This window comes from Coturnix japonica, unplaced genomic scaffold (assembly GCF_054131305.1).
Source record: "Coturnix japonica strain WE unplaced genomic scaffold, WE-NBRP24 Scf050, whole genome shotgun sequence".
Classification (NCBI taxonomy): Eukaryota; Metazoa; Chordata; class Aves; order Galliformes; family Phasianidae; genus Coturnix; species Coturnix japonica.
The window spans coordinates 1964700-1979704 of NW_028188953.1; the positions used below are offsets into that span (position 1 = coordinate 1964700).

The 15005-nt window shown below is 48.6% G+C and overlaps 1 protein-coding gene across 1 annotated transcript in view; it reads right to left on the reverse strand.

The window, feature by feature from the left end:
* VPS52 (VPS52 subunit of GARP complex) overlaps window positions 1–15005 on the reverse strand; it is a 68850-nt gene that overhangs the window by 42087 nt on the left and 11758 nt on the right. The window contains exons 4-6 of the mRNA XM_085532665.1: window positions 11016–11083; window positions 6880–7055; window positions 908–1058 (exon numbers count right to left, since the gene is read on the reverse strand). Coding sequence (XP_085388791.1) covers window positions 908–1058; window positions 6880–7055; window positions 11016–11083 — 395 coding nt within the window. The remainder of the gene's footprint in view (window positions 1–907; window positions 1059–6879; window positions 7056–11015; window positions 11084–15005) is intronic.

Genomic DNA, 15005 nt, shown 5'->3' on the forward strand with positions numbered 1-15005 from the left:
CTCTATGGGTCTCTGTGGGTCGCTATGGGTCGCTATGGGTCAGACCTTGTCCTTGAGGCACTGCAGGACGTGCTGCACGTCCCATAGCACCCAATGGATCTATGGGGCACCCAATGGGTCCCTATAGGGCACTCTATAGGTCACTCTATGGCTCTCTATGGGTCGCTATGGGGCAGGCTATGGGTCGCTATGGGTCAGACCTTGTCCTTGAGGCGCTGCAGGATGTGCCGCACGTCCCATAGCACCCAATGCATTGCTATAGGTCACTCTATGTGTCTCTATGGGTTGCTATGGGGCAGTCTATGGGTCTCTATGGGTCGCTATGGGTCGCTATGGGGCAGACCTTGTCCTTGAGGCGCTGCAGGATGTGCCGCACGTCCCATAGCACCCAATGGATCTATGGGGCATCCAATGGGTCCCTATAGGTCACTCTATGGATTGCTATAGGTCACTCTATGGCTCTCTATGGGTCGCTATGGGGCAGGTTATGGGGCAGACCTTGTCCTTGAGGCGCTGCAGGACGTGCTGCACGTCCCATAGCACCCAATGGGTCCCTATAGGGCTCTCTATGTGTCTCTATGGGTCCCTATAGGGCACTCTATGTGTCTCTATGGGTCTCTATGGGTCGCTATGGGTCGCTATGGGTCAGACCTTGTCCTTGAGGCGCTGCAGGACGTGCTGCACGTCCCATAGCACCCAATGGGTCCCTATAGGGCACTCTATGTGTCTCTATGTGTCTCTATGGGTCGCTATGGGGCAGACCTTGTCCTTGAGGCGCTGCAGGACGTGCTGCACGTCCCATAGCACCCAATGGATCTATGGGGCACCCAATGGGTCCCTATAGGGCACTCTATGGATTGCTATAGGTCACTCTATGGGTCGCTATGGGGCAGGCTATGGGTCAGACCTTGTCCTTGAGGCGCTGCAGGACGTGCTGCACGTCGGCGCAGGCCGCGGTGTCGTGGAAGTCCAGCTCTTTGACGGCCGCCATCTTGGCGTCCAGCGCCTGCAGCTGCTCCAGGAACGGGGCCTCCGTCACCACAGAGTCCACGATGGCGCTAAGGGGGATATAGGAACATATAGGGACCTATAGAGACCCATAGAGACCATACAGCCCCATAGAGACCCATAGAGACCTATAGGGCCCCATAGAGACCATACAGCCCCATAGAGCCCTATAGAGCCCTATAGAACCCTCCGTCACCACCGAGTCCACGATGGCGCTAAGGGGGATATAGGAACATATAGGGATCTATAGGGCCCCATAGAGACCATACAGCCCCATAGAGACCCATAGGGACCTATAGGGACCATACAGCCCCATAGAGACCCATAGAGACCATACAGTCCCATAGAGCCCTACAGAACCCTCCGTCACCAACGAGTCCACGATGGCGCTAAGGGGGATATAGGAACATATAGGGACCTATAGGGCCCCATAGAGACCCATAGAGACCCATAGAACCCCATAGAGACCCATAGAACCCCATAGAGACCCATAGAACCCCATAGACACCATACAGCCCCATAGAGCCCTATAGAGCCCTATAGAGCCCTCCGTCACCACCGAGTCCACGATGGCGCTAAGGGGGATATAGGAACATATAGGGACCTATAGAGACCCATAGAGACCCATAGAGCCCTAAATAACCCCATAGAGCCCATAGAACCCCATAGAAACCCATAGAGACCATACAGCCCCATAGAGACCCATAGAACCCCATAGAAACCCATAGAGCCCCATAGAGCCCTATAGAGACCCATAGAGACCATACAGCCCCATAGAACCCCATAGAGCCCTATAGAACCCTCCGTCACCAACGAGTCCACGATGGCGCTAAGGGGGATATAGGAACATATAGGGCCCCATAGAGACCCATAGAGACCATACAGCCCCATAGAGACCCATAGAACCCCATAGGGACCATACAGCCCCATAGAGACCCATAGAGACCATACAGCCCCATAGAGACCCATAGAATCCCATAGAGACCATACAGTCCCATAGAGCCCTATAGAACCCTCCGTCACCAACGAGTCCACGATGGCGCTAAGGGGGATATAGGAACATATAGGGACCTATAGGGCCCCATAGAACCCCATAGAGACCTATAGGGCCCCATAGAGACCATACAGACCCATAGAGACCCATAGAAACCTATAGAACCCCATAGAGACCATACAGCCCCATAGAGCCCTATAGAGCCCTACAGAACCCTCTGTCACCAACGAGTCCACGATGGCGCTAAGGGGGATATAGGAACATATAGGGCCCCATAGAGACATATAGGACCCCATAGAGACCCATAGAACCCCATAGAGACCCATAGAACCCCATAGAGACCATACAGCCCCATAGAGACCCATAGAACCCCATAGAGACCATACAGCCCCATAGAGACCCATAGAACCCCATAGAGACCATACAGCCCCATAGAGAACCATAGAACCCTCCGTCACCAACGAGTCCACGATGGCGCTAAGGGGGATATAGGAACATATAGGGCCCCATAGAGACCCATAGAGACCATACAGACCCATAGAGACCCATAGAGACCTATAGAACCCCATAGAGACCATACAGCCCCATAGAGCCCTATAGAGCCCTATAGAACCCTCCGTCACCACAGAGTCCACGATGGCGCTAAGGGGGATATAGGAACATATAGGGACCTATAGAGACATATAGGACCCCATAGAGACCTATAGAACCCCATAGAGACCATACAGTCCCATAGAGCCCTATAGAGCCCTATAGAACCCTCCGTCACCACCGAGTCCACGATGGCGCTAAGGGGGATATAGGAACATATAGGGACCTATAGGGCCCCATAGAGACCATACAGCCCCATAGAGACCCATAGAATCCCATAGAGACCCATAGAATCCCATAGAGCCCTACAGAGCCCTATAGAACCCTCCGTCACCACAGAGTCCACGATGGCGCTAAGGGGGATATAGGAACATATAGGGACCTATAGGGCCCCATAGAGACCATACAGCCCCATAGAGACCATACAGCCCCATAGAGACCCATAGAACCCCATAGAGACCATACAGCCCCATAGAGACCATACAGCCCCATACAGACCTATAGAACCCCATAGAGAACCTCATATAGCCCCCATACAGACCCCATGTAACCCCATATAACCCCATATAGCCCCCATATAACCCCATATAGCCCCCGTATAACCCCATATAACCCCATATAGCCCCCATATAACCCCATATAACCCCAAATAACCCCATATAACCCCATATAGCCCCCATATAGCCCCCATATAGCCCCCATATAACCCCATATAACCCCATATAACCCCATATAGCCCCATATACCTGATCATATCGGGCGGTACGAGGAGCCGGTCCAGCAGCTGCCCCATATGGGCCCTTACAGCCCCATATAACCCCATATAGACCCCATATATCCCCCATTACCCCCCTTAGCCCCACATAGAACCCCTATTGCCCCCCATAGACACCCCATAGCCCCCCATAGAGACCTCGTTACCCCCCATTACCCCCCATAGACACCCCATTAAACCCCATAGCCCCCATAGAGACCCTATAACCCCCTGTTACCCCCCATAGAGACCCCATAGCCCCCCATAGACACCCTATAGCCCCCGATAGAAACCCCATTACCCCCCATAGCCCCCCATTACACCCCATAGAGACCCCATTACACCCCATAGAGACCCCATTACCCCCCATAGACACCCCATAGCCCCCCATAGAGCCCCTATTACCCCCCATAGACACCCTATAACCCCCCATACAGACCCCATTACCCCCCATAGACACCCTATAGCCCCCCATACAGCCCCATAACCCCCCATACAGCCCCATATAGCCCCCATATAACCCCATATAACCCCATATACCTTATCATATCGGGCGGTACGAGGAGCCGGTCCAGCAGCTGCCCCATATGGGCCCGTACAGCCCCATATAACCCCATATAGACCCCATATAGCCCCATATAACCCCATATGAGCCCCATATAACCCCATATAGACCCTATATACCCCATATACCTTATCATATCGGGCGGTACGAGGAGCCGGTCCAGCAGCTGCCTCATATGGGCCCTTACAGCCCCAATACCCCCCATATAGACCCCATTACACCCCATATAACCCCATATAGACCCCATAGACACCCTATAGCCCCCCATTACACCCCATAGAGACCCCATTACACCCCATAGAGACCCCACTACACCCCATATATCCCATATACCTGATCATCTCAGGCGGTACGAGGAGCCGGTCCAGCAGCTGCCCCATATGGGCCCTTACAGCCCCATAACCCCCCATTACCCCCCATAGACACCCTATAGCCCCCCATACAGCCCCATAACCCCCCATTACACCCCATAGAGACCACATAACACCCCATATAGCCCTCATTACCCCCCACAGACACCCTATAGCCCCCCATAGAGACCCCATAACCCCCCATTACCCCCCATAGACACCCCATTACCCCCCATAGACACCCCATAGCCCCCCATAGAGCCCCTATTACCCCCCATAGACACCCTATAACCCCCCATACAGACCCCATTACCCCCCATAGACACCCTATAGCCCCCCATACAGCCCCATAGCCCCCCATTACACCCCATAGAGACCCCATTACCCCCCATAGACACCCTATAGCCCCCCATAGACACCCTATAGCCCCCCATACAGCCCCATAACCCCCCATTACACCCCACAGAGACCCCATTACCCCCCATAGACACCCTATAGCCCCCCATACAGCCCCATATACCCCTATACACCCCATATACCTTATCATCTCAGGCGGTACGAGGAGCCGGTCCAGCAGCTGCCCCATATGGGCCCTTACAGCCCCATATAACCCCATATAGACCCCATATAACCCCATATAGCCCCCATATAACCCCATATAACCCCATATAACCCCCATATAACCCCATATAGCCCCCATATAACCCCATATACCCCTATACACCCCATATACCTTATCATATCAGGCGGTACGAGGAGCCGGTCCAGCAGCTGCCCCATATGGGCCCTTACAGCCCCAATACCCCCCATATAGACCCCATTACACCCCATATAACCCCATATAGACCCCATAGACACCCTATAGCCCCCCATTACACCCCATAGAGACCCCATTACACCCCATAGAGACCCCATTACCCCCCATAGACACCCTATAGCCCCCGATAGAGACCCCATTACCCCCCATAGCCCCCCATTACACCCCATAGAGACCCCATTACCCCCCATAGACACCCTATAGCCCCCCATACAGCCCCATAACCCCCCATACAGCCCCATAGAGACCCCATTACACCCCATATAGACCCCATACCTGATCATCTCAGGCGGTACGAGGAGCCGGTCCAGCAGCTGCCCCATATGGGCCCTTACAGCCCCATATAACCCCATATAACCCCATATAGCCCCCATATAACCCCATATAACCCCATATAGCCCCCATATAACCCCATATAACCCCATATAGCCCCCATATAACCCCATATAGCCCCATATAACCCCATATAGCCCCATATAACCCCATATAGCCCCATATAACCCCATATAGACCCCATAGATCCCATATACCTGATCATCTCAGGCGGTACGAGGAGCCGGTCCAGCAGCTGCCCCATATGGGCCCTTACAGCCCCATTACACCCCATATAACCCCATAGAGACCCTATAACCCCCTGTTACCCCCCATAGAGACCCCATAGCCCCCCATAGACACCCTATAGCCCCCGATAGAGACCCCATTACCCCCCATAGCCCTCCATTACACCCCATAGAGACCCCATTACACCCCATAGAGACCCCATTACCCCCCATAGACACCCTATAGCCCCCCATAGAGACCCCATTACCCCCCATAGACACCCTATAGCCCCCATATAACCCCATATATCCCATATACCTTATCATATCAGGGGGTACGAGGAGCCGGTCCAGCAGCTGCCCCATATGTGCCCGTACAGCCCCATATAACCCCATATAGCCCCCATATAACCCCATATAGACCCCATATAACCCCATATAACCCCATATAGCCCCATATAGCCCCATATAACCCCATATAACCCCATATGAGCCCCATATAACCCCATATACCTTATCATCTCAGGTGGTACGAGGAGCCGGTCCAGCAGCTGCCCCATATGGGCCCGTACAGCCCCAATACCCCCCATATAGGCCCCATTACACCCCATATAACCCCATATAGACCCCATAGACACCCTATAGCCCCCCATTACACCCCATAGAGACCCCATTACACCCCATAGAGACCCCATTACCCCCCATAGACACCCTATAGCCCCCCATAGAGACCCCATTACCCCCCATAGACACCCTATAGCCCCCATATAACCCCATATATCCCATATACCTTATCATATCAGGGGGTACGAGGAGCCGGTCCAGCAGCTGCCCCATATGTGCCCGTACAGCCCCATATAACCCCATATAGCCCCCATATAACCCCATATAGACCCCATATAACCCCATATAACCCCATATAGCCCCATATAGCCCCATATAACCCCATATAACCCCATATGAGCCCCATATAACCCCATATACCTTATCATCTCAGGTGGTACGAGGAGCCGGTCCAGCAGCTGCCCCATATGGGCCCGTACAGCCCCAATACCCCCCATATAGGCCCCATTACACCCCATATAACCCCATATAGACCCCATAGACACCCTATAGCCCCCCATTACACCCCATAGAGACCCCATTACACCCCATAGAGACCCCATTACCCCCCATAGACACCCTATAGCCCCCCATAGAGACCCCATTACCCCCCATAGACACCCTATAGCCCCCATATAACCCCATATATCCCATATACCTGATCATATCAGGGGGTACCAGGAGCCGGTCCAGCAGCTGCCCCATATGTGCCCTTACAGCGCGTCGGTTGCGGAGCCGTAGGTTCATATTGACGCTGTGTTCCTGCAGAGCTCGGATCTCGGAGCTGATGCTGCTCAAGTCGCTCTGGAACGTCCCCAGCATCTGCTCCATGCGCTGTGGGGTGGGGATGGGGTTATAGGGGGGGATATGGGGGTATATAGGGGTATATGGGGGGATATGGGGTGGATATTGGGGTTATATGGGGGAATATGGGGGTATATGGGGTGGGGATGGGGGAATATGGGGCGGATATGGGGGTATATGGGGGTTATATGGGGGTATAAGGGGGTTTATGGAGTTAATATGGGGGTATATGGGGGAATATAGGGCAGATATGGGGGTATATGGGGTGGATATGGGGGTTATATGGGGGTATATGGGGTTATATGGGGGGATATGGGGGAATATGGGGGTTATATGGGGGTATATGGGGCAGATATGGGGGTATATGGGGGTTATATGGGGGGATATGGGGGTTTATGGGGGTATATGGGGCAGATATGGGGGTATATGAGGCAGATATGGGGGTATATAGGGGAATATGAGGGTATATGGAGGGTATATGGGGGGTATATGGGGGGACATGGGGGTTTATGGGGGTATATGGGGGGATATGGGGGTATATGGGGGTATATGGGGGAATATGGGGGTTATATGGGGCAGATATGGGGGTATATGGGGGTTATATGGGGGCATATGGGTGTATATGGGGGTTATATGGGGGGTATATGGGGTTATACGGGGGTATATGGGGTATATGGGGGTATATGGGGGTATATGGGGCAGATATGGGACAGGTATGGGGGTATATGGGGGTATACGGGGGGCAGGGGGGTTATACGGGGGTATATGGGGTATATGGGGGTATATGGGGCAGACATGGGACAGATATGGGGGTATATGGGGGGATATGGGGGGCATATGGGGCAGATATAGGGGTATATGGGGGTTATATGGGGGTTTATGGGGTATATGAGGGTATATGGGGGTTTATGGGGGTATATGGGGGGATATGGGGGATATGGGGGAATATGGGGGGATATTGGGGGTATATGGGGGTATATGGGGGAATATGGGGCGGATATGGGGGTATATGGGGTGGATATGGGGGTTATATGGGGTTATATGGGGTTATATGGGGGGATATGGGGGTTTATGGGGGGACATGGGGGTATGTGGGGCAGATATGGGGGTATATGGGGGTTATATGGGGGTATATGGGGGAGTATGGGGGTTTATGGAGTTTATATGGGGTGGGGATGGGCGTTATATGGGGGGATATGGGGGTATATGAGGGTATATGGGGGTTTATGGGGGTTATATGGGGGAATATGGGGGTATAAGGGGTTTATGGAGTTTATATGGGGTGGGGATGGGCGTTATATGGGGGTATATAGGGGTTTATGGGGGTATATGGGGGAATATGGGGGTTTATGAGGGGACATGGGGGTATATGGGGCAGATATGGGGGTATATGGGGGTTATATGGGGGGCATATGGGGGTATATGGGGGAATATGGGGACATATTGGGGGTATATGAGGGCATATGGGGTGGATATGGGGGTTTATGGGGCAGATATGGGGGTATATGGGGGTTATATGGGGATATATGGGGGTATAAGGGGGTTTATGGGGGTATATGGGGGGATATGGGGCAGATATGGGGGTATATGGGGGTTATATGGGGGTATATGAGGGTATATGGAGGTTTATGGGGGTTATATGGGGGTATATGAGGGTATATGGGGGTTTATGGGGGTTATATGGGGGGATATGGGGGAATATGGGGGTTATAAGGGGGTTTATGGGGCAGATATGGGGGGTATATGGGGGTTATATGAGGTTTTATGGGGGAATATGAGGGTATATGGGGGAATATGGGGCAGATATGGGGGTATATGGGGGGATATGGGGGTATATGGGGGATATGGGGGTTATATGGGGGGATATGGGGGTATATGGGGCAGATATGAGGGGTATATGGAGGGCATATGGGGGAATATGGGGGGCATATGGGTGTATATGGGGGTTATATGGGGGGCAGAGGGGTTATACGGGGGTATATGGGGTATATGGGGGTATATGGGGGTATATGGGGCAGATATGGGACAGGTATGGGGGTATATGGGGGTATACGGGGGGCAGGGGGGTTATACGGGGGTATATGGGGGTATATGGGGCAGACATGGGACAGATATGGGGGTATATGGGGGGATATGGGGGGCATATGGGGCAGATATGGGGGTTTATGGGGGTTATATGGGGGTACATGGGGGTATATGGGGCAGATATGGGGGGTATATGGGGGGACATGGGGGTTTATGGGGGTATATGGGGGTTATATGGGTTTTATGGGGTATATGAGGGTATATGGGGGTTTATGGGGGTTATATGGGGGGATATGGGGGTATAAGGGGGTTTATGGGGTTTATATGTGGGGATATGGGGTTATATGGGGGGATATGAGGGTATATGAGGGTATATGGGGGAATATGGGGGTATATGGGGGTTATATGGGGGTATATGGGGGTATAAGGGGGTTTATGGAGTTTATATGGGGTGGGGATGGGCGTTATATGGGGGATATGGGGGTATATGGGGGTTTATGGGGGAATATGGGACAGATATGGGGGTATATGGGGGTTATATGGGGGTTTATGGGGTATATGAGGGTATATGGGGGTTTATGGGGGTCATATGGGGGTTATAAGGGGGTATATGGGGCAGATATGGGGAGTATATGGGGGTTATATGAGGTTTTATGGGGGAATATGAGGGTATATGGGGGAATATGGGGCGGATATGGGGTATATGGGGTGGATATGGGGGTTATATGGGGGTATATGGGGTTATATGGGGGGATATGGGGGAATATGGGGGTTTATGGGGGGACATGGGGCTATATGGGGCAGATATGGGGGTATATGGGGGTTATATGGGGGGCATATGGGGGTATATGGGGGGGACATGGGGGTATAGGGGGGTATGTGGGGGTATATGGGGGAATATGAGGGTATATGGGGGAATATAGGGATATATGGGGGGATATGGGGGGTTATGTGCCCCATATCAACCCATAGCGCCCCATATCGCCCCATATTACCCCATAGTGCCCCATATCAGCCCCATATCACCCCATATTGCCCCATATCACCCCATATCGCCCCACAGCGCCCCATATCACCCCATGTGGCCCCATATCACCCTATATCACCCCATATCGCCCCATAGCACCTCATATAACCCCATAGCGCCCCATATCACCCCATATCAACCCATAGCGCCCTGTATCACCCCATAGCGCCCCATATCACCCCATAGCGCCCCATATCAGCCCCATATCACCCTATAGTGCCCCATATCACCCCATATTGCCCCATATCACCCCATATCACCCCACAGCGCCCCATATCACCCCATAGTGCCCCATATCACCCCATATTGCCCCATAGCGCCTCATATGACCCCATAGCGCCCCATATCACCCCATATCGCCCCATATCACCCCATAGTGCCCCATATCACCCCATAGTGCCCCATATCACCCCATAGTGCCCCATATCACCCCATATCACCCCATAGTGCCCCATATCAGCCCCATATCACCCCATATCACCCCATAGTGCCCCATATCAGCCCCATATCACCCCATATCACCCCATAGTGCCCCATATCACCCCATAGTGCCCCATATCACCCCATATCACCCCATATTGCCCCATAGCGCCTCATATGACCCCATAGCGCCCCATATCACCCCATATCACCCCATAGCGCCCCGTATCACCCCATAGCGCCCCGTATCATCCCGTATCACCCCATAGCGCCCCATATCACCCCATAGTGCCCCATATCACCCCATATCGCCCCATATCACCCCATATCACCCCATATCACCCCATATCGCCCCATATCACCCCATAGCGCCCCATATCAGCCCCATATCACCCCATAGCGCCCCATATGACCCCATATTGCCCCATAGTGCCCCATATGAGCCCCATATCACCCCATAGTGCCCCATATCACCCCATAGTGCCCCATAGCGCCCCCTATCGCCCCATATTGCCCACCTGCAGGATGGCGTCGCAGGCCGTGATCTGGTTGTGCAGCGCCGCGATGTTCTCGCTCTCCTTGATGTCTGACGGGGGGTCAGGAACAACAACACAACAACACAACAACACAACAATAACACAACAACACAACAATAACACAACAACACAACAATAACACAACAACACAACAACACAATAACACAACAACACAACAACAACAATGCAATAACACAACAACAACACAACAACACAATGATACAACAATAACACAATAAAACAATACAACGACACAATAACACAACAATAACAACACAACGACAATGACACAACGACACAACAACACAACACCACAATAACACAACAACAACACAACAACACAACAATACAATGACACCATAACACAACAATAACACAACACCACCACAATAACACAACAACAACACAACAATACAATGACACAATAACACAACAACAACACAACAACAACACAACACCACAATAACACAACACCACAATAACACAACAACACAATAACACAACAACACAATAACACAACAACAACACAACAATACAATGACACCATAACACAACAATAACACAACAACAAACAACAACAACACAACAATAACACAACAACAAACAACACAACAACAACACAACAACACAATGTAACACAACGACACAATAACACAACAACACAACAATAACACAATAACACGACACAATGATACAACAATAACACAATAAAACAATACAATGGCACAACAACACAACAATAACAACACAACAACAACACAACGACACAATAACACAATGACACGACACAACAATAACACAATAAAACAACACAACACCACAACACAACAACACAATGTAACACAACAACACAACAACACAACACAATGTAACACAATAACACAATAACACAACACCACAACACAACACAACAACACAATAACACAACAACACAATGTAACAACACAACAACACAATGTAACACAACAACACAATGTAACAACACAACAACACAATGTAACACAACAACACAACACAATGTAACACAACACAATAACACAATGTAACACAACACAATAACACAATGTAACACAACACAACAACACAATGTAACACAACAACACAATGTAACACAACAACACAACAACACAATGTAACACAATGACACAACAACACAATGTAACACAACAACACAACACAATGTAACACAACAACACAATGTAACACAACGACACAATGTAACACAACAACACAATGTAACACAACGACACAATGTAACACAACAACACAATGTAACACAACAACACAATGTAACACAACAACACAATGTAACACAACGACACAATGTAACACAATGACACAATGTAACACAACGACACAATGTAACACAACAACACAATGTAACACAACAACACAATGTAACACAACACAATGTAACACAACAACACAATGTAACACAACGACACAATGTAACACAACAACACAACAATAACACAACAACACAACACAATAACACAACAACACAATGTAACACAGCAACACAATAACACAACAACACAATGTAACACAGCAACACAATAACACAACAACACAATGTAACACAGCAACACAATAACACAACAACACAATGTAACACAACAACACAATAACACAACAACACAATGTAACACAACAACACTATAACACAACAACACAACACAACAACACAACAACGCAACACAACAACACAACAACAATGTAACACAACACAACAACACAACACAACAACACAACAACGCAACAACGCAATAACACAACAACGCAACACAGTAACACAACAACACAACACAACAACGCAACAACGCAACAACACAACACAACAACACAACACAACGCAACACAGTAACACAACACAACAACACAACACAACAACGCAACACAGTAACACAACACAACACAACAACGCAACACAGTAACACAACAACACAATGTAACACAACAACACAATGTAACACAACAACACAATGTAACACAACAACACAATGTAACACAACAACACAATGTAACACAACAACACAATGTAACACAACAACACAATGTAACACAACAACACAATGTAACACAACGACACAATGTAACACAACGACACAATGTAACACAACGACACAATGTAACACAACGACACAATGTAACACAACGACACAATGTAACACAACAACACAATGTAACACAACAACACAATGTAACACACCGACACAATGTAACACAACAACACAATGTAACACAACAACACAATGTAACACAACAACACAATGTAACACAACAACACAATGTAACACAACAACACAATGTAACACAACAACACAATGTAACACAACAACACAATGTAACACAACACAATGTAACACAACGACACAATGTAACACAACGACACAATGTAACACAACAACACAATGTAACACAACGACACAATGTAACACAACACAATGTAACACAACGACACAATGTAACACAACACAATGTAACACAACACCACAATGTAACACAACGACACAATGTAACACAACAACACAATGTAACACAACAACACAATGTAACACAACGACACAATGTAACACAACGACACAATGTAACACAACGACACAATGTAACACAACGACACAATGTAACACAACAACACAATGTAACACAACAACACAATGTAACACAACGACACAATGTAACACAACGACACAATGTAACACGACACAATGTAACACAACAACACAATGTAACACAACACAATGTAACACAACAACACAACAACACAATGTAACACAACAACACAATGTAACACAACACAATGTAACACAACAACACAATGTAACACAACGACACAATGTAACACAACGACACAATGTAACACAACGACACAATGTAACACAACAACACAATGTAACACAACGACACAATGTAACACAACGACACAATGTAACACAACGACACAATGTAACACAACAACACAATGTAACACAACGACACAATGTAACACAACACAATGTAACACAACGACACAATGTAACACAACGACACAATGTAACACAACAACACAATGTAACACAACAACACAATGTAACACAACAACACAATGTAACACAACGACACAATGTAACACAATGACACAATGTAACACAACGACACAATGTAACACAACAACACAATGTAACACAACAACACAATGTAACACAACACAATGTAACACAACGACACAATGTAACACAACGACACAATGTAACACAACGACACAATGTAACACAATGACACAATGTAACACAACGACACAATGTAACACAACGACACAATGTAACACAACAACACAACAACACAATGTAACACAACAACACAATGTAACACAACACCACAATGTAACACAACAACACAATGTAACACAACAACACAATGTAACACAACAACACAATGTAACACAACAACACAATGTAACACAATAACACAATGTAACACAACAACACAATGTAACACAACGACACAATGTAACACAATGTAACACAACAACACAACAACACAATGTAACACAACAACACAATGTAACACAACACCACAATGTAACACAACAACACAATGTAACACAACGACACAATGTAACACAACAACACAATGTAACACAACAACACAATGTAACACAACAACACAATGTAACACAACGACACAATGTAACACAACAACACAATGTAACACAACAACACAATGTAACACAACAACACAATGTAACACAACGACACAATGTAACACAACGACACAATGTAACACAACGACACAATGTAACACAACGACACAATGTAACACAACAACACAATGTAACACAACAACACAATAACACAACACAATGTAACACAACAACACAATGTAACACAACGACACAATGTAACACAACGACACAATGTAACACAACGACACAATGTAACACAACGACACAATGTAACACAACGACACAATGTAACACAACGACACAATGTA